Source organism: Protopterus annectens, chromosome 5.part1, assembly GCF_019279795.1.
Source record: "Protopterus annectens isolate FY-2018-M chromosome 5.part1, PAN1.0, whole genome shotgun sequence".
Lineage (NCBI taxonomy): Eukaryota > Metazoa > Chordata > Ceratodontiformes > Protopteridae > Protopterus > Protopterus annectens.
Window position 1 is genome coordinate 648,789,168 of NC_056736.1, and position 24,161 is coordinate 648,813,328.

General features: G+C 41.6%; 1 protein-coding gene across 1 annotated transcript in view; it reads right to left on the reverse strand.

Moving 5' to 3' along the window:
* The window catches only part of PAN3 (poly(A) specific ribonuclease subunit PAN3), a 2,193,201-nt gene that overhangs the window by 1,446,194 nt on the left and 722,846 nt on the right, over positions 1-24,161 (reverse strand). The window contains exon 7 of the mRNA XM_044073269.1: positions 9,845-9,949. Coding sequence (XP_043929204.1) covers positions 9,845-9,949 — 105 coding nt within the window. The remainder of the gene's footprint in view (positions 1-9,844; positions 9,950-24,161) is intronic.

Consider the following 24,161-nt stretch of genomic DNA (forward strand, 5'->3'; position numbering starts at 1 on the left):
CTTACCAAAATGGATACTTATCTCTCTCTGGATGTCATCTGGAACAGACTCAAAAACAGACTCACTAATGACAATATAGGTTTTGCTGCAAGAAACTGAACTGAAAATAGTATGGATTGCTCTCCCTTTTTATCCAAGAATCATCAGACATAATGAGCTACTTGAGGGGGTGAAGCTCTGCTCTGCTCTGTCAGAATTCTGTAAGTGAGATGAGAAGGCAGATGTTCATCTGTAGACTACCATAACACAGCAATGACCCCTATGATAACCATCATCATAGTTTATATATACTGTCAAGAATTACTGTAAAAGTCAACACCAACTGAGATTTTGACAAAGCAGTGCACGTTTTTTGCTATTAGGCCTGTCACATTCTTTTATCAGTCTTCCTGTACTACGCCTTCAATCCAGAACAACTGGTTGGCAGCACCTGGGTTTTCTCACACACACAAGGCAAATGTACATTCCAAGCTGGCCAAGAGCTTCATCAAAGCTATTACAGGTCCCTTTCATGGGCCACAATCTAACCACCACACACATCTCTACTACAGTATATATCTGATCGTCACAATCCTAATAGGGATCATCACACATCCATGCTAATGAGTCTCAGAAGACTCCTCCAGTAGCCCCATGAGTAGTTGCTGCCATCCATAGAGTTTATTACCAAGTAGAGACTGGATGTCACACCATTTCTTCACATGAAGAGGTTCTCCAGTTTGATTCTTAGCTGGGGTGCCTTCTTTGTAGAGTCTGCATGCCACCCCTGTACTTGCATACATTTCTTAAGAGTAATGTAACTTCCTCTCACATCACAAAGATGAATAGGTGGACTGACAACTTCTATATTGTCTACAAGTGCAGATATGATGTATAATTATTATAAGGAAGAAAGGCATGGCAATCTACTAGGAATCATCACAATATACTAAAAACAAGTGAAACAAAAGATTATATAGTGTATGTGCATTGTCAGTGACTCACAACATGTAGCATACTTGTTTTTGGTGCTGGAAGACCAGAAGGCTGTGGAGTTCTATTCTCGCTCCTGGTGACTGGAATGCACATACTGCAGTGCAGCATTAGGGTGGTGCTGCATTCCTGAGTGTAATGTCTGCTGGATGTGACATTAAACAGAGGCCCCATCTGCTTGAGCTGGTGGTAGCTACAATGGAAGTAAAGATACCACAGCACCTATTGAAAAGGGTAGGGCAAGTTTCCAAATGCCCTGGCCAAATTTCCCCTACTAGTATATATACCACCTTGGGATCTCCCCCTGTAAAGTGGTCACTAGCCTAGTGGGACTAATCCATTCAACAAAGCAAACTGTGTGCGTGGCTCCACCAATAACAGATATACACAAAAGGCACTTCTTCCCTGCCTCACTTTCTTCAGACTTCTCTCAAAGAAAGAAATACATTAAGGGATTATTCTGCAGTTGTGGATGAACTGGCACTTTTAGTAAACTGACCTCTACCGTGAAACAACCCCCCAAACAAACCTTCATGCATATAACAATCTCTGCTTGACTTTCAAATGCTATACTCCAAGATCAATTATGCCACATACACATTTCTCAACTTGATATTCTTTAATCTCCTAGGCAGACACTTCCCACCAAAAATAATGTCCAACTTGCAGTACTGGATATAAAAGATCAGAGACCAGGCAGAAGAACTGGAAGTTGACTGGAGAGAGAGTACAACAGTTCAAGGAATTACTCAGGGATCTAGCACCCCAAGAAGAGGGGGAAATAGGTGGAGTTGAAGAAGAATGGCAGCAACTCAAAACAGTACGTGTGACTGCTACAAAAAGTACAGTTTTGTACCGACCATAAATGTAGATGTTTGAGTGCTAATACAGCTGCAGTCATAACAGATGGGTTCTCTGCCGTCAGGCGGGTCCTCGGTCGGCCGAATTCCAAAGTCTAGGTCCGGCATCGGTTGTCGTCGCTTCTTCCCTGACGTCAGTACGACAGAGGTATAAAAGAACCAGCCGACGCCATTTTCTTCAGTTTTTCTTGCCCCAGATGTCAGGTGCCCCCAGAAGGAAGGCAAAAGATAAATTTATGTAGTAAAGCAAATGCAACATAATCAAAAAACAGTAGTTGCAAGCAAATACACCATAAAAGAATACCCCAATGAGGTTGTATGAGGAGGTGCTAGCCTGTCCCAAGAGGGGAAGGAGGGAGGGAAACCTGGACTGCAGCTGTATTAGCACTCGAACATCTACATTTATGGTAGGTACAAAACTGTACTATGTTCATCGTGCATACAGCTGCAGTCATAACAGATGGGTAGAATCCCAAAGCTAATAAAGGGGTGATAGGCACTAAGTGGAACTAGGTGGAGCCAGATGCCCTGCAAGACTGCAGTGGCAAAGCCCGCTCTAGTTTTGGAGTATAAAGGTAGGTGATGGTGCTTGCAGAAAGTATGTATAGAACTCCAAGTGGCTGCTTCCAAAATATCCTTGGTAGGAACCCCCCTGAGGAAAGCTGCAGAGGTAGCTGTGGCCCTTGTGGAGTGAGATCTGATGCCCGTAGGTACAGATTTACCATGAAAAGAGTAACAAAAGCGTATGCAGTGGGCTATCCATTTTGAGATGGTCTGTTTGGAAATAGGCTTCCCTTGAGCACCTGTAGCATAGGACACAAAGAGTTGCTCTGATTTTCTGAAAGGCTTTGTCCTGTCCAAACAATAACGGAGCTGTCTGTGAATGTCCAAGGAATGTACTAGCCTCTCCCCTTTGTTTTGTGGATTAGGGTAAAACGTAGGTAAGTGAATAGCCTGATTCAAGGCTACCCTGGATACTACCTTTGGCATAAATGAAGGATTGGTTCGTAAGGAAACTCTGTCCTGATGGAAAATGATGAAAGGCTGCACAGCCATGAGGGCTTGTAGTTCCGAAACCCTGTGTGCTGAGGTGATAGCTAGAAGGAAGGCTGTTTTCCATGACAAATATTGCAGATCTGTTGAAGCAGCTGGCTCAAAAGGAGGCAGGGTTAGTTTTTCTAGAATGAAATTGAGGTCCCAAGCCGGTACTGGTTGCTTCCTTGGGGGTTTTATATTCTTAGCCCCTCTGAGGAACTGTCTTAAGAGAGGGTGAGAGAATAAAGGATGATCAGTTGTACTCTGCAGAAATGGCTGAGGCATGGATTTTGATGGAGGAGAATGAAAGTCCACTGCTTAGCAGCTCGGCTAGGTACTGTAGTATTTGAGGTAAATTCAGTATTCCAGGATTCTGACCCTTTTTCTGATTCCAGACACAAAACCGTTTCCATTTTGCAGAGCAGGCTTTTCTAGTAGAAGGCCTTCTGGCCTCTAAAATGACATCCTGCACCTCCTTGGAGAGTAGGGTCTGCTGTGAATTTAAGGAATCCTCCATGCGGCTAGACTGAGTGTTTTCAGCTGACTGTGAAGAGTTTTGAAGTTGTGCTGAGTCAGTAGAAGAGGCATTAGAGGCAGGATCCATGGTGGGGAATGTGTCAGGCTCCTCAGGAGTGGGTACCAGTGTTGTCTTGGCCAGTCTGGAGCAATGAGAATCATATTTGGTCTATCTGCTCTGGCTTTTAATAGAACTTTGGCCAGCAGTGGAAGAGGAGGAAAGGCATAAACCGTCATTGTTGTCCAACTGAAAGAGAGTGCGTCCACTTTCCAGGCCTGTGGATGAACGGTCCTTGAGCAGAATTTTGTCAATTGGTAATTTCTGTGGGTGGCAAAGAGATCTATGTCTGGCCTTCCCCATGCTTGAATTATCATTGTAAAAACTTGAGGATGCAACTTCCATTCGTGTGGATCTGTCATATTTCTGCTCAGGTTGTCTGCCAGTGTGTTTTCCTTCCCTGGCAGGAATTGTGCTTGAAGCTGGATTTGCAATTCCAGAGCCGTGTTCCAAAGGGACATGGCTAGCCTGCACAGGGGGTATGAATGAGTTCCTCCCTGTTTGTTTATGTACCACATCACTGTGGTGCTGTCTGTTCTTATCAATAGCTGCCCTGGATGCAGTAGGTCTTTGAAAGCCATAATAGCATTTATTACTGCTAGCATTTCCTTTTGATTGATGTGTAGGTGCTTCTCTTTTTGTGACTATTTGCCCTGAATGCACCAATCTGTCATGTGCGCCCCCCAGGCGTAGTCCGAGGCATCTGTTGTGATGACTTGATTTGCTTGAGGCTTGCAGAATGGGAGACCTATGTTTCTTTGGCATGCTTGAGCCCACCACAGAAATTCCTTTTGAAGACATGGAATCAGTGGTATGATTGCTTCCAAACTGTGGCTGTGTTGAGACCACAAGTTTTTTAGGTACCATTGAAGTTTCCTCATATGCAGCTTTGCACATGGGATTAGTAGGATGCAAATTGCCATGAATCCCAGAGCCTGCAGAATTTTCCTTGCAGTCAGCCTGGTGAAGGTTGCCAGTTTTCTGAAGTATTGAGTTAATTGCCCTTGTTTCTCTGGCGTGAGGTAGGCCATCTGGGTGTTTGTATCCAAGCTGGCACCCAGGAAAATTATTGTTTGAGAGGGTATTAGTCTTGACTTCTTTTTTTTGACTGTTTATCCCAGAGATTTCAACAACATTCTTACAAATGCCAGGTATTTCAGAAGTGTGTTTGCTGTCCGCTTGGATCAGGCAGTCATCCAGATATGGGTATATTTGTATCCCTTGAAGTCTGCAGAAGGCAATTACTGATGCCAGGCATTTCGTGAACACTCTGGGCGCAGTAGATAAGCCAGAGGGCAATGCAGAGAATTGATAATGGGATGAACCTGCAAGAAATCTGAGGTATCTTCTGCAATCTTGTCTGACTGGGACATGCAGGTATGCCTCCTTGAGGTCCAATGTCACCAGCCAAGACTCCTTGCCCAGCATGGGAAGAAGCTGCAGTAATGTGAGCATCTTGAACTTTGCTACGAGTAAATATGTGTTTAGGATGGATAGGTCCAAAATAGGTCTCCAATTTTTGCCCTTCCTTGGTACCAGGAATAGTCTGGAATAAAAACCTTGACCCTGTTCTTGTGCAGGTACCTCTTGAATAGCTTTCATGTCCATGAGCTCTGAAATTTGTTTTTGTGCCTCTGCCCTTTGATTGTGTGGCAGGTTTGGCATGCCTCTCATTTTTGGAAGGGTGTGAAAGTGGAATCTGTAGCCTCTGTCTATAATGTCCAGGATCCATTTGTCTTTTGTGACAATATGCCAATTTTTCGAAAATAATGCCAGTTTTCCGCCTAAAGGTGCTGCCATTTGAGCCTTGCTTGGTATGCAAAGGGGAAAGTCATTTGGTCTGCTTTCTGAATGGCTGTGAACTATCCTCACCCCCTCTTGGTGTAGGTGTTTGCCACTGTCTGCCTCTAAATGATCCTTGAGATTGCCCTCTACCTCTCGGGCGCCTGTATCTACCTCTTTGAGGTCTGTCCGTGGCTGGAAAGGACCAATTTTTTGAAGGCCAATTTCTACTGAAACGTGGCGGTTGTACCTGTAGGAAATCTTTCATTATTTGCATTGATTTTGCCTTTTCCTCCATTTTCTTTAATACCTCCTCGGCTTTAACACCAAACAATACATCCTTTTGAAGAGGTAAATCTAGTAATTTAGCTTTGACATGGTCTGGTAAGGTTTGCTCTTTGAGCCAAGCATGTCTACGTATGACTGATCCTGTAACAGCAGCTCTACAAGAGGCCTCTAAAGCATCAAAACCACATTGCAAGGTATGTTTACCCACTTGCTCTGCACTATGCAACAAATCCTGCAACTCCAAGTCTGGTTGTTCAGGCTGCGACATTTTGCTTTTCAACTGAGATAACAAAAACTGTTGATACTTTAACATATAGAACTGACAGTTTAATGCCTTCATGGTTAAAGTGGCCGAGGTGTATACCTTTTTCCCCCACCTTTCTAAAGCTCTGGAATCTCTCTCTGAATGTAATGGATTTTTGGCAGTGGAGGCCTTAATACCCTTGGGACCCTGTGAAATAATTTCTGGGTCAGCTGCATGGCTTTTGTATAGGAATTGGTGTGAATCAGGAACCCGGTAATACCTGTCAGGCTTGACTGGAGCTGGAGGTAACGAATCTGGGTTAAGGCTGGCCTCTGAATACACATCATCTAGTATGTCTAAGACAGGAGGTATAGCCAGAGGCCTGTGCTGAGGGAGCAAGAGGAAATCCCTGAGCCTTTTCTTGGAGTCTGAGTACTCTTGGCCTTCCCAGTGGAAGTGTTCCCTTAAGGTATGCAAGGTTTCCCCAAAAGAGTAATCCTCAGGGGGGGAGACAGAGGGAATGGACTCCTCTGCATCAGAATCTTCGAAAGGGGAGTAAGAATGTTCCTGGTCCTCAGAATGCTCTGAAGTAATGGAGGCCTGGTCCAAGGAAAGGTATTCTTCCTCCACTCTGGGCCTTTTGTCCGGAGGGGGTTGAGAACCCCTGATAAGAGTAATCAAATCCTCAGTCATTTTGAGCATCTGCTTTTTAGGCATGGGGCCCTGAGAGCGGCCCTGTGGAGCTTGTCTTTTAGAATGCATGGCTGCTTTAGATTTAGTGTAAGCCTTAATGGAAAAAGAAGAAGAAGGCCTGAAGACACCTTGAGAGGTGGCAGGCCTGTCTGAACTCTGAGTTTCCCCGCCAAGAGTGACTTTGGTATCTGTAGTCGGGGTGTGGGCCGAAGAGCCTGCGACCTCAGGCACAGAAGACACCGCTAATGAAGTGTCATTGGTAGTCAGGGGCTGCGTAGGTGCCTCACTGAGAACCGGAGCACATGTAATCGGCTTTAGCGTGGTGTCGGTAGAAGTTGCAGACCTCGTATGTCGGTCCTTATCTTTACGTCGTTTACTCAAAATTGGAGTCGGAGTATCCGACGACATGTTGTAATGAAACTTTTTGCCAAAATAGTGTTGGGCGAACTCCGCCCGACGCTTAATAGTGCGTCTGTTGAATGCAGCACAAAAATGACAGGCCGAGACGTCGTGGTCTGGGCCTAAGCAAGGTATACAGAGGGAATGGAAATCCTTATGCGGTTATTTGCTTCCCACATGAAATGCAATTATTAACTTTGTCTGACATCGGTCTGAGGCAAGAAAAGTTTCCCCAATGGGGTACTTAGCTTTAGAGAAGTCTTCGGTTGAGAAATATTTGTAATCTCAGGAGCTGGCCGACCGGCACTTGCGAACTGCTTCTGCTTTGGGCACCAAGCGGCAAGAAAGACTGAAGAAAATAGCGTCAGCTGGTTCTTTTATACCCCTGTCGCACTGATGTCAGGGAAGAAGCGACGACAACCGACGCCGGACCTAGACTTTGGAATTCGGCCGACCGAGGACTCGCCTGACAGCAGAGAACCCATCTGTTATGACTGCAGTTGTATGCACGATGAACATCAGATATGTGGCCAAGTCAGGTATGGAAATAAGGTACATAAGGAAAGCTGGTGGTGGAATGCAGAAGCCCAGGAAGTCATCAAACAAAGGAGGAGTGCAGAAAAAAGTAGGAGATAGAAAAGATGGACCAGGTTAGGAAGGAATACTGGTTGGCTAACAAAGAAGTTGCAATATCAAAGACCTGGACATAGAAGACACTCTACCAGCTTCTGGAAAGTGACTCAGTAAGGGACAAAAAGAAACTCTATCAGGTTGCAAGGCAAAGATAGAAAGATAAATAAGATAGTCAGACACCTTTCATAAGTGATGCCAGCAACAACCTGCTTACCAGTCTACAGGACATCAAAGGCAGATGGAAGGTGCACGTCTAGCAGCTTCTGAATGAAGGAGACCGCACAGAAGCTGTACTGCTCCAGACACAGTCTATGAAGACAGAAGAGGAGCCCATCCTAGAAGTAGTAAGAATAGCACTAAGGAAAATAAAGTCGGGGAAAGCAGCTGGCTTGGATGAGGTCACAGCAGATGTGATAAAGATGCTGGGTGAGATAGGTGAGAAATGGCTCCTGAAGGTACTCCTAGCAATGTGGAGAGAAAGGCGGATCAATGATGACTGGAGAAAAATCATACAAGTGTCAGTGCACAAGAACAAAGGGGACATCAACAACTGTGGGCAGTACAGAGGTATCAACCTCCTGTCACATTACATGAAAGTTCTAGAGGGGATGATTGATAGACGGATATGCAGAGTAATGACAGATGACCAGTTCGGATTCAGATCAGGATGCAGCACAACTGACCTGATGTTTGCAGTGAGACAGATAACTGAGAAGAAGTTAGAGATGAGCAAAGAGTCCAACTGGGCATTCCTAGACTGGGAAAAAGCATATGACAAGGTCCCAAGAAAGCTGATTTGGGCAGTACTGCAGTAGTTCGAAGTCCCAGAAACACTGGCAGAATTAGTCCAGGCTATGTACAAGGACCCACCAACTGATGCACAGAGAGTGGTCAGTCTCACTCAGGGGTTCCCAGGGGGAGTAGGTGTGCACCAGGGTTTAGCTCTGTGCCCACTACTGTTCTAACTAGTGATGGGCTACATCAGCAGAGAGGTTGGAGAGGACAGATCAACAAAGTTGCTGTATGCAGACATAAAATAAGAGCAAAATTACAGGCAGGCTCTGAGCAAGAACTTCAGCAAAGGATACAGCAATGGAATGCAAAACTGAAGGCACATGGGATGAAACCAAGTACAGATAAAACAGTGGTAATGGCAGCAAACTGAGGAATTCCGAAGAAGATGAGAAATGAGACAGAAAGGAAGACAGAGGAACAAGTTAGTAGCTTCAAGTATCTGGGAGGGGTCGTTGAGGAGAAGATGAATAAAGATGTCAAAGCTAGAATCTGAGGGGCTGTAGCCAACTGGCACATAGTGTTAGTTGTAGTATGTGACAGAAGAATGCCAATGAAGTAGTAAAGTAAGGTGTACAAAACAATGGTGCAACAAAAGTATGACTGTACGGTACAGAAATTTGGGCAGTAAAGGCAAAGCAGATGAGCAAGCTAGAGGTGATGGAAATGAGATGCCTGAAAAACGTGGTAGGATGCACCCTATGGGACAGAAGAAGAAATGAGGATATAAGATGAGAAGCCAAAATAGCTCCAATTGCAGAAAAGATCAACGAGAACAGATTATGGTGGTTCAGGTATACATGCAGAAAAGCAGAAGGCACTCTGGTGAAGATGATTTTGGATAGACAGGAAGAAGGTAACAGGAAACAAGGGCATCCAGCAAAAAGCTGGATGGATTGTGTGAGAGAAGATGTGTGACAGTCAGGCAGGAGTGTGGCACTGAGTCGAGAGAGATGGTGACAGTTAACACGAAACCCTGACCCCATGTAGACAATGGGAAAAAAGGGGGGCTGATGACAATGATGACCTGTTACAAGGGTAAGTTCAGATACTTATCAGATCCAAAAGGCATACAAATTACACTTTTGCTGTGACACAGAAATGACTCAATTGTAAGTATGATCATCTGATCATCAGGGAGGCACACAGTGAGTAGCAGCCTCACAACAAATGATTTCCTCTTGGATTCTCAGCTGGGATGCCTCTTTTGTTTAGTCTGCATGTCTTCTCTGTATTTGCATGTTTTTTTTTCTGGGTACTTTGGTTTCTTCTCACATCCCAAAGACTTTTGTTGGGAGAACAAGTGACCAAATTGCTCACAGATGTGTGACAACGGCAAAAGACCTGCTCCACTTCTGCTCCCTATCTGCCCAGTAAATACTGTAGACAGCATCAACTGGTCATGGGGCCAGTACAGAAGTTGGCTGTGACATGGCAGCAGTGGACACACCACCGTTAACATTCAGGGAAGGGGCAGAATAGCTAAAGTTATATTACAACAATTCTGATAAAGGAATAGCAAATAATGCCAAAACAGACATTCTGAAAACAACAAGAAAACCTTTGACTTACCTGCCGAAGTTCATCGGCCATAAAAAACGAAGGTGCATTAGCTTTCGGTTGCATGTAAGCAACATGAGGTGCTGTTGGAGGATAAACATGGAAGTTGGGAAAGACCTTTAAAAAAATTGTTGCAACAATGTATCAGTCAAAACTAAGAGCATAATAGCAGTTTTATTAATTTTCCACTAGAAGACACAAAAAAGCAAGTCATTTTAAGAGCAACAACCTCTCATCTGAGCTCAAGAGGGTCATCACAGTAAAATGTTACTAATGGCACAAAATGTGGTGTTAGTACAGAAGTCCTGTAATACTTAGGCTCACTCTAGTTCACTAGAATCACATTTGTTGAAAGCAGAAATATGTTTAAGGAAATACACAAAAGTAGCTTTACTGCAGTATGGTTTTGGCAGTCCAGCTCAAAAAATGGGCAAGTAAGTATCCCATTACAACACGGCAGTGACATCATCAGTATTACTAACAAAAATACCCATAGCATACCATGTTACCATGAAAACTAAGTTGCAAACATTACCAATATGTAAAAATAAATGCGTGTGTGTATACCACAAGGAAAAATGGTGACAATGTACAGGTTATATTTTTACCATTTTACTCATTACCCCACTCCAAGCACTAAATGTTACACTTAGAAATTGTAGCCAAATTATTTGGCAGGTAAAACTTAAAAGTCATGAAGTTTAATCTGGGTGACTAGATGCTTGTTTGATGAAAGATGCTCTGCAAATCCTGAACAAAATGCAGATATCTAATCAACCAACTGGAATGCAGTGAAATGTAAGAGGCCACTTACAAATGTGGCTAATTGTTATGTTTGACAAAGTGAAAATGCTGAATGTCATCTTAATTTCTTAATTTATTAGATAAGAAATAACTATTGCATGATTACCATTACAGAGCCAGTCATAATTTACAGTTTTGTTCATGAAATACAGTATACAGAAAATGCACCTGTGTGATTATAGTCATTCTAATAACAGACATCTGAATAAAAGTATCACTGCTGTAGTATCGTTCATAATGCATGACACATTATATGCATCAACCGTAAAATTGCAATCAACCAGTATACCCATCTGCACAGCTTGGTCATCAGGGGCAGCTCTACCAAAGCTAACTTGCATCCCCTTCATCAGAAGTAACAGAGAACAGGAGCATTAAATACGTCTTACTTCCAAGTATTCTCATTTTCTAACTATGCAGGACAACAAGGAAAATTCCAAGGTGTTGGTGTCGAGATCCTAAAGTGCATCAGTGATCCTTGCATTCAAACGTATACTGTTGTGGTAAGCATATTTACATAAATGTATCACATTCCCAACACTCACTGCTGCAGTGTCATTCATAACGGCTAGCAACAATACTAAAGCAGTACGTACCCCTGGAGGAACAAACAAGCCTACAGTCACAAATCCAGCCCAGCTCTTCAACCAAATGTCCAACTTATAACGTGTACAAAGAATGTGGATATAAAATGAGAGTGGGGTAACTCCTGACCAAGTGGAATAAGCCTTATGACACTCCTGCAAGTTAATTCAAGTTAAAACAGAGTTCATCCCTGACTGTATTCAAAAGAAACCTTGACAAATGGATGAGAAATCATAACTTCAACCACTGTATGCCCCCATGTCCTTCATAAACACAGGCAGTCAATAAGAAAAATATTATCCTAAGTAATATCCCTCCCCACAAATGCCTTAGTTACCTCCCTACTAAAAAAAAGCCCCTCCACCCCACCCCCCCAGATACTCTGGATCCAAATGGGTTTGTGGAGCATGGCTAGGCTTATAAGGGACCTAGTGGTCATTAGCCTAGGAACAACCTATGAACCACTAATTCCATGGTAGTCAAAACAGAAATACGGTTAGCTAGCTTTTTTATGAGTTTACTTTGAGACCAGCCAACTTTCTTGACAAAGAACATAATAAAAGTCATTCTGTTTGTCCCAAATCTTTTGCTCTGTCAACATATGTCAGCTACTTGAGTACCCAAATGCCGTTCTCCCCTGTTTTGAGCAGTAGGGAAGAAACTTGTAATTGCACGGCTTAGTTTAAGAACAATTCTGAGACCACCTTGAATATAAAGGAAGTCGGTCTTTAGTGACACCTGGTATCTGTGGATGGATGTCTATTTTTTATTTTTATTTATTTCATTACACATCAATGCCTTCAGTTCTGACATAATTTTTTTATGAAGTTATTTCTACCAGAACACACACTTCCAATATACGAATCTGATTCGAGCCATGTAAGATGGTTCAACTAATGGTAGTGCCAATTTTTCTACTAAAGTTTATGTCTAAAGGAGAAGATATCTCCTTGGGCGTCTGTACTGAAGGACCCCTTTTAGAAACTGCTCGACTGTAAGAATCTATGCCATGGGGGGGGGGGTCTTCAAAGACAGACCAACTACAATGCTTGAAATCTGTATTTTTAGACATGTATTAGACTCTTGTCAAACACAAACTGTGAAAGCAAAATCTCCTGGATTGAGCCTGCCTTAGGTCGAATGCCATGGGTAGCACAATATAAATAAATTAATTTCCATCTGCAAAGCAAGATTTCCTGGTGACATGCAACTCGGTTTCCTGTAGTAATGCACTGCAGCAGGGAAGGAGTCTCACAATGTGATCAGGTTTCTAGCTTCAGGTTTGCTAGTTTGAGGCTGTTCAGGTCTGGATGTACTCCAGTTCCCCTCTGCTGGGTTACAGGTCCACAGAAAGTAGAAAAGATAAGTGGTTCCTCTCTAAGTGTGTGTTTTTTGTATTTTGTGCTCATTGAAGGCTATTATGCCGAGGCGCTAAGCTGAACAGCTGAATTAAATTGTTCTTTTTGAACTGGCGTTGTTTTTTGGCTGTTGCCTTATTCTTCCTGTTGTTTCTGGTCTTTGGTTCCATGGATTCCAGTTCTTTACTCAACACTCCAAGAGTTTTTAGAGAGAACTCTGTTCCGCCAGTTAATGGCTTTGCCACTGGCTTGGATGGTGGCAATGAAGGTATTGTGAACACTCCATTAGTTACGGATGTTAATGGCCGCTCTTCTGGGTCTTCTAATTTGTTTCCTGTGATGACGGCGATTCCTGACGCTGTGGTTAGACCGAAGGTTCCAACGGATGTCTTAGGCTCTCCTGCAGTTCCGGATGCTCTTCAAGGCAGTAGGTCTTCCTCTACAGTTCCCATTTTTCATCGGGTTAATCCTGGAGAGAATGTAGCTGCTAATGGTAACATCACTTGAGTATATTTCGAGATTTTTTCAAGAAAGACAGCAAAAATTTGTCAATCCTTTTGGAGCTCTGGGTGGTCGTACTAATACTTTGACGCTTCCACAAGAGATACAAGATACTGTGAAAGAATTTGAGAAACTTTTATTTCGGGAAACATGCTGCCATTTTAATTTATTAGGATTAAACAGGTACGTTGAACTTGATATTACCCCACGGGGTTTAAGGGCATTTAAAAGCCCAGCGACACCATTTGATAGTGCTGATAGAGATGATTTGTTATTTAAGGACCGCTGTTTATACTTGTGCAATGGAGTGGGTGAAAATACTTATTGATAGAGAAGAATTGCTTCTACAGAAATTACACAGGCAATTACATACTATGCACTCCAAATTACTTATAGAGATAGGCACTGTCAAAGTTAACAATATTTTTGTCAATTTGAAAGAAAACCTTAACAAATATGAGACCGAACAAATTCAATATAAGTCTACGAAAATTAAAAGAGACATTAGAGATTATGATAATGGGCGGGCGTTCCTTTGGAAAAGGAAACAACATCCTCGCCCCTTTAAAAGACAGACAAACATTAATAACAAAAAACAGCTTTCTGTGTCTTTTGCTTCTTCTGAAGGCTTTTGTCCTACTACTGATTCTGAGGGTGAATTTAATGACTTTCCTCCCCTTCCGGTTGCAAAAGATTCTTTAGCTCACCAACAACGTTTTCGGAATGAAGGTAACAACTCCAAAAGAGGAAACAAAAAGAAAGGTTTTGGTGCGGGTTCTTCGCCGGGTGAAGAACAGTCTAAGCAAGTATTCAAGAGAGGTAGATGGAACTGATTTAGTGAACTCTGCCTTTCTTCATGACTCTAATGTGGTTAATATATCTGGTTGTAATATATCTAATGAAGAAATATCTGTATTTAAATTAGGTCTCAAGTTTGTTCCAACTGTCATACCTAGACAACATTTACTTAAACAAGAAATTTTTAAATTTGTCAGAAAACTTCATCTGAAATATCATTTTTCTCATGACAAAAAAGTCTTTTTTCAAGACGATGTTGTTCTTGGTGATGCCAGTAGTGACAGTGAGAGTACTGTTGAAAGTTACTATTCCTGTCTCTCTGATGATACGTCATTATCTGTGTATTCTCAAGCATATTCCTTATTAAATACTGATGGCATTGATTTTCACAGTAAATTTATACCTCCATATAGTAATTCTACCATTGTACAGTTCTCTGAAATGGTACATTTTTCTCTTAAAGAACTGATGGGTTCAGTGAATGATGGGTCTTGGAGGTATAATATGACAAGAAATGAATGGTGTGCTTTAAAGAATCTATCTAATAGACAAGATATTGTAATTAAGCGTTCTGATAAAGGTAACAAAATAGTAGTGCTCAATCATAATCAATATTTGGATATGTGTATGAAGCACTTAAATGACCCTTTAACATATGAAGTTAGCGACCTGTCAGCTATGAAAGATTGTACTTCTTTATTTGATAGAGGTGTTAGATTAGGATATTTTTCTAAAAATGATTTTGATAGGAAATTTTGCATGGATAATTGTAATTTAGCTACCTTTTATTGTCTCCCGAAGCTGCACAAAAATATGTTAAACCCTCCGGGTCGCCCTATTGTGTCGGCTAGTAATTATTTTTGCCGAAATATGGGCATTGTTTTTCAGAATTATTTGTTACCGTATGTGCAGAAATTGGACTCTTATATAAGAGATTCTTTTGATTTTATTGATAAAATTTGTGATGTTATTTGGACAGAAAATATGTTTTGGGTTAGTGTCGATGTTGTTAGTTTATATACAAACATTAGACATACAGATGGAGTGCAAGCTTTACATTATTTTTTAGGAGATAATCCTACTACTCATTTTATAATGGATTTAACTTCCTTTTGCCTTTCTAATAACTTTTTTAGCTTTAATGAAATTATTTACCATCAGCTTAAAGGGACTGCTATGGGGGCATCTTTTGCCCCCATGTATGCAAACCTGTTTATGGCCAAATTTGAATTGGAATATGTTTATACTAATACATTTTTTCAAAATTATGTTTTGTTGTACTACCGTTACATAGAAGATTTAATTTTTCTTTGTAGCGGTGGTTATGAATATGTGCAGGAATTCTTTTTAGAATTGAATAATAATAGGTATAATTTACATTTTGATGGTTTACAATTTGGTAATAAGGTGCACTATTTAGATATTTCATTGTCAGATGTGGTGGGTAATTTGGTCCAAACTACGGTGCACCATAAATTTGTTGATGGCAATCAGTTCCTTTTTGGAACTAGTTGTCATCCTTTACATACTTTGTCGGCTTTACCCTATGGAGAAATGATTAGGCTATCTCGATTGTGTAGTAATGAAGTAGATTTAGAAAAAAATATTTATGATTGTATTACTATGTTCCTACGTAGAGGCTATAGTATGGAGATATTAAATTAATCTATTAATAAATTATTAGGTGATAATGATAATAGTAATGTGAATCAATTAATAGTTAATACAATTAGAGAAGATTTCATTTTTTCTCCTTATGTTAAGAATAATAAATATCTAAAAATTATAGACCAGAAAGTTCAGGATATCTATTTTGTAACTACCTTTAATGTATTAAGTAATAAGATTTGGGAAGTTATTAAATATTTTTGGAAATTTTTGATTTCTGATAAGAGTCTTTGTAAATTATTCCCTATTATTCCTAGAATAGCCTTTAAAAGAGGTTAAAATTTGTCTGATAAATTGATTAAAGCTTATTACATTTTTCCTATTAATAGGGTTAGTTATACTTAGTGCACTTATGGTACTATTGCTTGTGGCCATTGTAATATATGCAGGCATGTGAAGTTATATTTTGATAAAATTAATGAAATTATATTTAAACCTAATAATGAATTTTCTTGTAACTCCATTGGGGTAATTTATTGTATTGGATGTCCGTGCAAACTTTATTATATAGGGGAGACAAAAAGAAAATTTAAAATTAGAATGCAAGAACATATTCGAGACATAAAAAGGGGAATATTGGATAGTCCAGTAGCTTCCCATTTTATGGAATTTCATAATAGTAATGTGGATGTATTTGAATGTTGTGTTCTTGAGAAAGTTTTTATTAGAAAAGGTGATGAAAGGTTATTAAAAAAATTTTATTATTTAAAGAAACTATTTATATATTGAAATATAATACTTTGTCACCAAATGGTTTGAATTTAGAGGTAAATTGGAAAAGTTTGTTATAGTTTATATTTTGAAGTTTTTTCCTGAGTATGTAATGTCTTTTTAAAATTCTTAATTGTGTTTTAATTGATTAATTTGATATAATTGTTTAATTGATTATAGTATATATAGGAGTGTGTGTTTTTTTGTATTTTGTGCTCATTGAAGGCTATTATGCAGAGGCGCTAAGCTGAATAGCTGAATTAAATTGTTCTTTTTGAACTGGCGTTGTTTTTTGGCTGTTGCCTTATTCTTCCTGTTGTTTCTGGTAAGTGGTTCCTCTCTACTTAGTTGTGTAGTTGGAGAAGTGAGGTTATTGTAGTCAAAAGGGAGGTACTAAGGTGAAATCTGCTTTGCTCTCTTTTGACTTGCAGACCTAAGGAAGGAAATGAAATGGGAGGGGGACTGTATAGCACCCACAAATTCATCCATCAAAGTAAAGAGGCATTCACTCACCAGGTATCCTCACGTGAGTTTAATTACATTTACCACAGCTGCAGAGAGGTTAGCAATAAGCAATCAATCTCCTGTGTTATCTGAAGCATCCACTGCCTGCTACTGAAAAATAAGTATAATTTTTATTTGATCTGCACTTCTTGCATTGCATTTTACTGTGCGTTATTTGTGAACTACATTGTATTGTATTTTTGCCATTTCCTGCACTTTTAGCCTAGCATAGACTTGGTTTAGATTTGCTGTACTTGGTCTGTTTTTACAGTTTTTGAGCAATAATCCAGTTTTCCTCCACAAAACAGGGCCTCCCTCCTACACCCTAGTGACAGTAGAGTGTAGCTAAGAACCTATTTGAGTGGTGATTGTTGGCCCAGTGTAGTGCGCTACTATTGGTTAGAGTGTTTGAAATCAGTTTAATTTCATTGCTACTTGTTGCCCGTGTTAGCACAGCGCACACCACACTCAGAACCACACACTACAGTGCAGTGGAGGATACTACTGGCGGTTACAGATGCAAACTCCTAAACAAATAATTTTCCCTTAGTCAACTGCTTTTGCTCCATCGGAGGTTTCTTGCTGTTATGCTTCACTGCCCAGTTAGACACTCAGTTGAGCCTCTGAGATTCCTCCACAAGTCTTACCCATTAAGCCCCTCGCAGTTTAGAACTTTTTCTTGTCCCTTAGCCATACCTGGTCTTTCTAGTCCCCTCCCTGTTACTGCCTGCAGTACTTCACCTAGCACCATTTCTCCAGCCAACCTGATCAACCTGACGTAATGTAGCAATTGCCTCATGTACACTGACAACCCACTTCTCCTAATTCACACAAATTCAATATGTCAGAGATGCATCTGTAATCATTTAGAATCTAGGCTCTCTCGCTCATAAATCAGTGCATCAGATACCAAAGCAGGTTGTCAGCTCACACACTTCACTTCTCTCTAGAAGCCTACCTAAAGATCAGAGACCTCCCAAACAAATACACTTCCCTTAATACACTCCCAGCAAATCACAGTACATGTACAAATGCACACAACAGTGTCTTACCAAACATGCTCCTAAGGCAAAACAAAAAATCAAATGGTTTAATCACAGGTGACTCCAATGGGAGATGCACAGATGTCTCACTCACCAGGTTGGATAAGGAAAAGGCCACGGTCAGCTGTCACATGCCAGGATCAGCCACATCACACATGCACTAAAGTCTCTCAGCAACAGGCACTGTTATGACTCTGTCATAGTCCATGTTGGTGTGAACGACTTGAGATGCACCTCACTGGACTATACGAAGAAAGACATGACTGAGCTCTGTGTGTGTCCCAGGCGGGTATGTCCCAAGCCTTAAGCAGCATTCTACCTTCACCTAGGATGATATCTCAATACAGACAAAAAATGATTGACCAATAATTGGCTCAGTTTCTGGTGTCATTCAAAGGGGATCCTGTACCCATTAGCTTGGAATGATATGGCTGACAGACTACGAAACTTTGCCAGAGAAGGTCTCCACCTGTTACTTCTGGGCTATTGGCTACTGGCTAAGGCTCTTGCCACCTCATAATGCCTTTTTTTAGGCAATGTCATAAAAACAAAATTCCCAACATAAAAATATCCTCAAAAAACAACCTTAAGGTTATGCTGCTAAACACTAGGAGTCTAAATCTGAAACTGCACTGACTGGAAGCACTCCTCACCTTGAAAATGCAGACATCTGTGAAGTCACAGAGACCTGGTTCAAGGCCGCAGAGAGCACCTTGGCCATACTGGGATGCAATGCCTTCGACACATTCAGACCACAAAATGGACAACAAAATGGACACGTGAAAACTAACGGAGAAGAATCAATATTCATTAAAGATAAACACGCCTCCTTCTTGTTTAAGCAGAATGATTCCCTAGAGTTAATCCATGAGATAATAACTACAGGAAAGACTCCTCTTCTAAGTTATTGTCGGCTACAGATCCCCATCCATGAATCATGATATCCACACTGCCTACTTGGATCTACTTGAGTAGCTCAAAATTCAACCAAACACCCTGGTTATGGGTTACTTTAACTACCAGTCCATAGACTGGGTAAATTGTGTGTGTGTACAAACACACTTGCCCAAAGGTTCTTGGACTACGTTAACTCAAATACCTTGTAGCAGATAGCAGCCACCCCTACAAGGGGCCCAAACATTCTAGACTTGGTACTCACCAACTTGGTAGAACAGTGCAATACCACAAGTGTGCACCCCTCCCTGGTGAAGTCTGATTATAAATCAGTCTCTTTCGAAGTAACAATAGCATCAGACCCCCAACCCCCGACCCCCAGGAGAAAATAGGCAAAAAAACTTCTCCAAAGCCAACTACAGGCTCTTACAAAAAGGCATCAATAGCTTAAAAGCTCCTGTCCCCGCTGACGGCAAGGACATCTATACTGGAATATACAGTACACCAATGCACTGTACAAACATCTATACAACTGTACTGATTCAGCCGATCCTGATAGCATTAAAGAAAGATCCACAAGAAAAAACAAGCTTACCTGGTGGACATCTGCCAAAAATGGGTTATATAATAAGAGGAAGAAACTGCTGTCTAAGAGCAAGAAGGAACAATCTCAAAACTGGAAGCACACCCTTCTCAGCTTGAACAAGCGAATAAGACATCTTGTAAAGTCCTCTAAAGCTTACTACAAATCTAGATTAGCATCCTTAGCTAAGGATAAGCATAAGGCTTTCTTTAGCTACATCCGAAACCTTAAAGGAAAAGCCCAGATTTGCAGTGAACTGGTAGTGACTAGTAGCATATATAACGAACCAGTGGAAATAGCCAATCTACTAGCAGTCAGATTCAGTGAAAACCTCTGTCCCCTGCCCCTGCCACATACACCCCAAAACAGCAGGTCTTAACCGCTCACTCCAAGGCCAAAAAAATAGCCTCTATGGAACATGATAACATCCCAGGCTGTTTTCACAATGGTTTAAAAAAAGAAGTTATGTGCTCGGCATAAAGTTTCATTTGTGTTGTCTATTTTCTCTCTTCCTCAACATGTGGGTTGGGATCTGACTCAGCCATTGCAATAGCTTGTGGTAACCAAAAAAGCTGCCAATCTCCACCCTTACCCACAATTCACCTTTCCCAAGTTACCTCAGATATTTTTTGTTGACAAAAAAAAATATCTATCTGTGTGTGTATATAGAGACATATATATATATATATATATATATATATATATATATATATATATATAGATATATATATCCATATACACACAAACACATGCATAGAATCATAGCTATATATATATATATATATATATATGTGTGTGTGTACACACACATAAAGGCTCATAGCTTGGTACTAGGCTATCGGCCCTAGGCCCTATACAAGCCTAGCCATAACAATTCCCTGGCTATTTCTTCCCACAATAATTACTTCCCTGGACCGCTGTCAAGCAGGGCGACTGACAGGAAAACTTCCTATCGCCCATCCAAACATCAAGATTGCTGTTGAAGAGAGCTAAAGAGGCACTCTGCTTGACATGTACGGGAAGTCTATTCCAGATCTGGGGAGTCTCTGGGTCAGGAAATCTATCCCTCCAGCATGTTTTGTTCATTGTGATGACAAGGTTTAGATCCCTGGAGCCTGTGGCCGAGGGATTCGGATTTCTTTAAGGGTAGTATATCCAGCAGCTCTGGGTTTGACATGGCCTTGTATGTTAAGCAGAGATCGCCCCTGAGTGGACGATATGTGACAGAGTACAGCTGGAGTTTTTGTTTTAGACGGTCAGCATAAGGCATCTGCTTTAGGCCTGTGATTCTTTTAGCGAGGTATTTCTGCACCCTTTCCAGTTGTTGCAGATGTCTTGAGAGGTACATACCAAACAGGGCATTGTATTCTATAATGGGTCTAATGAGGGATGGGTACAGTGGGACAATGAGTTCCTTTTTTCTGGATGAAAAGCCCTTAGTGATGAGGTGTACCACACAGAAGGATTTCCTAACTGTTGTGGCGATGTGGTTATCGAAGGTGAGACCACTTGTCCACCTGTGTCCCTAAGTCTCTGATCACACATTCAGTGTTTAGTGTACTGAAACCTATGTGGTAATTCACTGGTACATGTTTTTTCCCAAAGGGGATAACTATACATTTCTTGGCACGGAGCTTGAGCCCATGGCTCTGGCACTAAGCATCTGTTTCTGTAAGGTCCTTTTGTAGAATATCCACATAATTTGGGGATTTAATAATGGCCCCCAGTTTGCATCATCTGCGAACTTTGTTAGCTAGAGTCCCTTAGTTTTGGCATGTACTTCAGAGAAGTAGATGCCAAACAAGAGCAGTCACAGGACTAAACCCTGAGGTACTCCACTTGTCTGGAGCTGGATTTGTAGTTGGCTACTTTTACAGTGTGGGTTCTATCAGTAAGCCAGTTGCAACCCATCAAGTGACGTAGGGATTAATGCCCAGCTTAGAAAGTTTATCTATGATTCCCGAGTGGAGGATGGTGTTGAAGGCCTTGATGAGGTCCAGATAAGCTGTGTGGACCACCTTACCCTCGTTGACAGCTCTGGAAACTGATTTGAAGAAGTCAATCAGGTTCAGGAGACAAGATCGGCCCTTCACGAACCCAAACTGGGTAGGGTCCAGTGTTTGAAGGTTGGCAATGTCTTTGTTTACAAGTTCCATGATAATATGTTCCATGGACTTGCAGATCAGGCTCATCAGACTGATGGGGCGGTACTTCCCAGGATCCCCCCTTTTGGAGTGGGATAACTGTAGCTATGCACCACTCAGTGGGCACAAAGCCTGAGATGAGGCTATGATTAAACATTACACTTAGGTGAGGCATCAGTTCATTTTGTAGTTCAAGTAGTACACAGTTCAGGATGTCGTCTGGTTCCCATGGATCCTGTATTCTTAGCTTCGGAGAGTGCAGTTTTTACCTGTGCGGCCGTTATTACCGGAATTTGGCAAACTTTCGGTATTGAGATGGGCCCTTTAGGGGGTGAGAGGGGGGTGAAGTTGGCACTGAATCTATCTGCCAGGATACTGGCAAAGGCCTTGGGATCTGTACATTTAATGACACTCTGCTGTAGCACAGAGCAGATCTGAGCTTTGCCATTTAGATTCCTGACAGAGTTACAGAATGCCTTGTGGTTGTCTTTGGAATCTTTGGCAATTTTATTTTCGAAACTAGATTTGGAGGATTTTATGAGGGATCACAGCTTCTTACGGAGGCTGGTAAAGGAGTTTTTTTACATCCTGTGATTTTCCTACCTCTTTTCTGCAACAGTTTCTTCCTTTTGTTGTACAGTTTGTTTATGGCTGGGGACCACCAGATTGGCTTCCTTTTTTTGGAAGAGAGCATCTTGGTTCTATTTGGGATGGCACAATTCATGCACGAGTGGATGTACTCGTACAGTGCCTTGGTGTAGGATTCAGCAGTCGAACGTTCAGTTCCCGTCTGCATGGCAGTCATGAAGTTTGTCACTTCTGACTTGAAGAGCACGAAGTTGGCTTTGGAGAAGTTTTTTATGCAGGTTTCCTTACTGGGGGGTGGGGGAGGGATGTGGATGTCAAGGGTGATTAGCTTATGGTCAAACCTGACCAACATGGGGGTGACCATGGGTGTGGAGCATCGATTTCCCATGTTGGTAATGACCAGGTCTAGGATATTGGAGTCCCTGGTGGGACTATAGATTAGTTGATCCAGGTTACTGGAATTTATGAATTACAAGAAGCGTTGGGCAAAGGTGTTCATACACGAGTAATTTTCCCAGTTAATGGCAGGGTAGTTGAAATTACCCAGTATCAGGGTGTTTGGTTGTACTTTAATATTTTCCAGTATGTTTAAAAAAGTGTAGTGAGAATTCTGAGGCATGGCTGGGTATATGTAGCAAGCTACAATCTGGATTGCAGTCTTACCTAGCGTTAAATGCACATGGAGAATTTCAAGACGTATTGGTGTGAATATGGACACTCCTCCACCTTTAGTGTTTTGGTCCTGGTTTGCTGGCCGAAAAATGTGGTAAGAGTTGTAGCCTGGTATTGCAGGGGTGCTATCTGGAGCTTTGAACCAGGTCTCAGTTCCTGCACAGATATTGATGTTCTCCATTTTTAGGAGTGCCTCGAGAGAGTGCATTTTGAGGTTTACACTTCCAGCATTGAGTAGCATTGCCTTCAGATTTTGCATGCTTGTACCGGTTACGGTAGTGGTTTTGTCTTAGAACTTTGCTTAAAAAAGGCACTATAGGTGTGGCAAAAGTCTTAGCCAGTGACCTGAATCCAAGGAGCGACAGGTGCAGACCATCTCTGGCAAAGCATAGTGGTCTGTCGATCATGTCATCCCAGGCAGACGTATACTGGATCCCCTTTGAATGACACCAGAAGTTTAGCCAATTGTTGAAGTCAATTATTTTGTCCATATACTGTGGTATTATTCTGGGCGAAGGCAGAATGCTACTCAGGGCAAGGGTCATACCTGCCTGGGCCACATGATCCGAGATTTCTTCCATGTCTCTTTCCATGTAGTCCAGGGAGGTACATGTCATGTCATTCACTCTAACATGGACAATGACAAAGTCATATTTGTACTTGGTGTAGAATGATTTGAGTGCAAGCATTATGTGGCAGATCCTGGCAGCCGACTGCAATTATCTCCTTGTTCAGCCTGGTGAGTGGGACATCAGTATGCCTGAATATACAGTCACCGATGACTAAAGTGTTGGATATGTTGTCTTGCCTTAGGGGGTTTGTTGGGTGGCACATTGGTGTTGTGAGCTATGTGACACTTTGGCTGTGACTGGTGTTTGTTTGCATTTCAACTTCGGAGGTCCTTGTTACTTGGGCAGGTTACTGTTAAGGGCCTTCGCATATGAGGGTTTAGTGTTGCTATGAGAGGGTGCTGGTGGTGTGGGATTAGAAAGGCTGTGTGTTGCTTGAGGTGCAGTGCGGGTGTTAAACTTCTCCTCTTGACTGCCTAGCCCAATCCTGGTGGAGAGAGCTTTGCTTCCAGTTTGGCTATGAAAGTACATCTCTCGCAGGTTGTAGTGTTGCATGGTAGGAGGAGAGGGTTGTCTGTGTATATGAGGCAATTGCTGCATTGCCCAAGTATTCCCAGATTCACCAAGTGGCAGGAGAAATCACCGGAAGCTGACCTTGGACATGCCTGGTTTGGTGCTTTTTTTCTTAACTTAAGTACAAGGGCTGTTTTCCGTAACCTTAGCAAGGTACTTTGCAATTATAGACTGTTTAGTGCCTACAATTAATTTCTCCTTATTGACAAAGAGAGTTGAGTGCTTGTATCAGTTAAAGGTTTCCTAATGCTTTCCAGCAGGCTTTAGAGCAAGTGCTAGTCACAGGGATGCTTTTTTTCCAGCAGGCTATTAGATAAAAGACAATGGTTAAGAT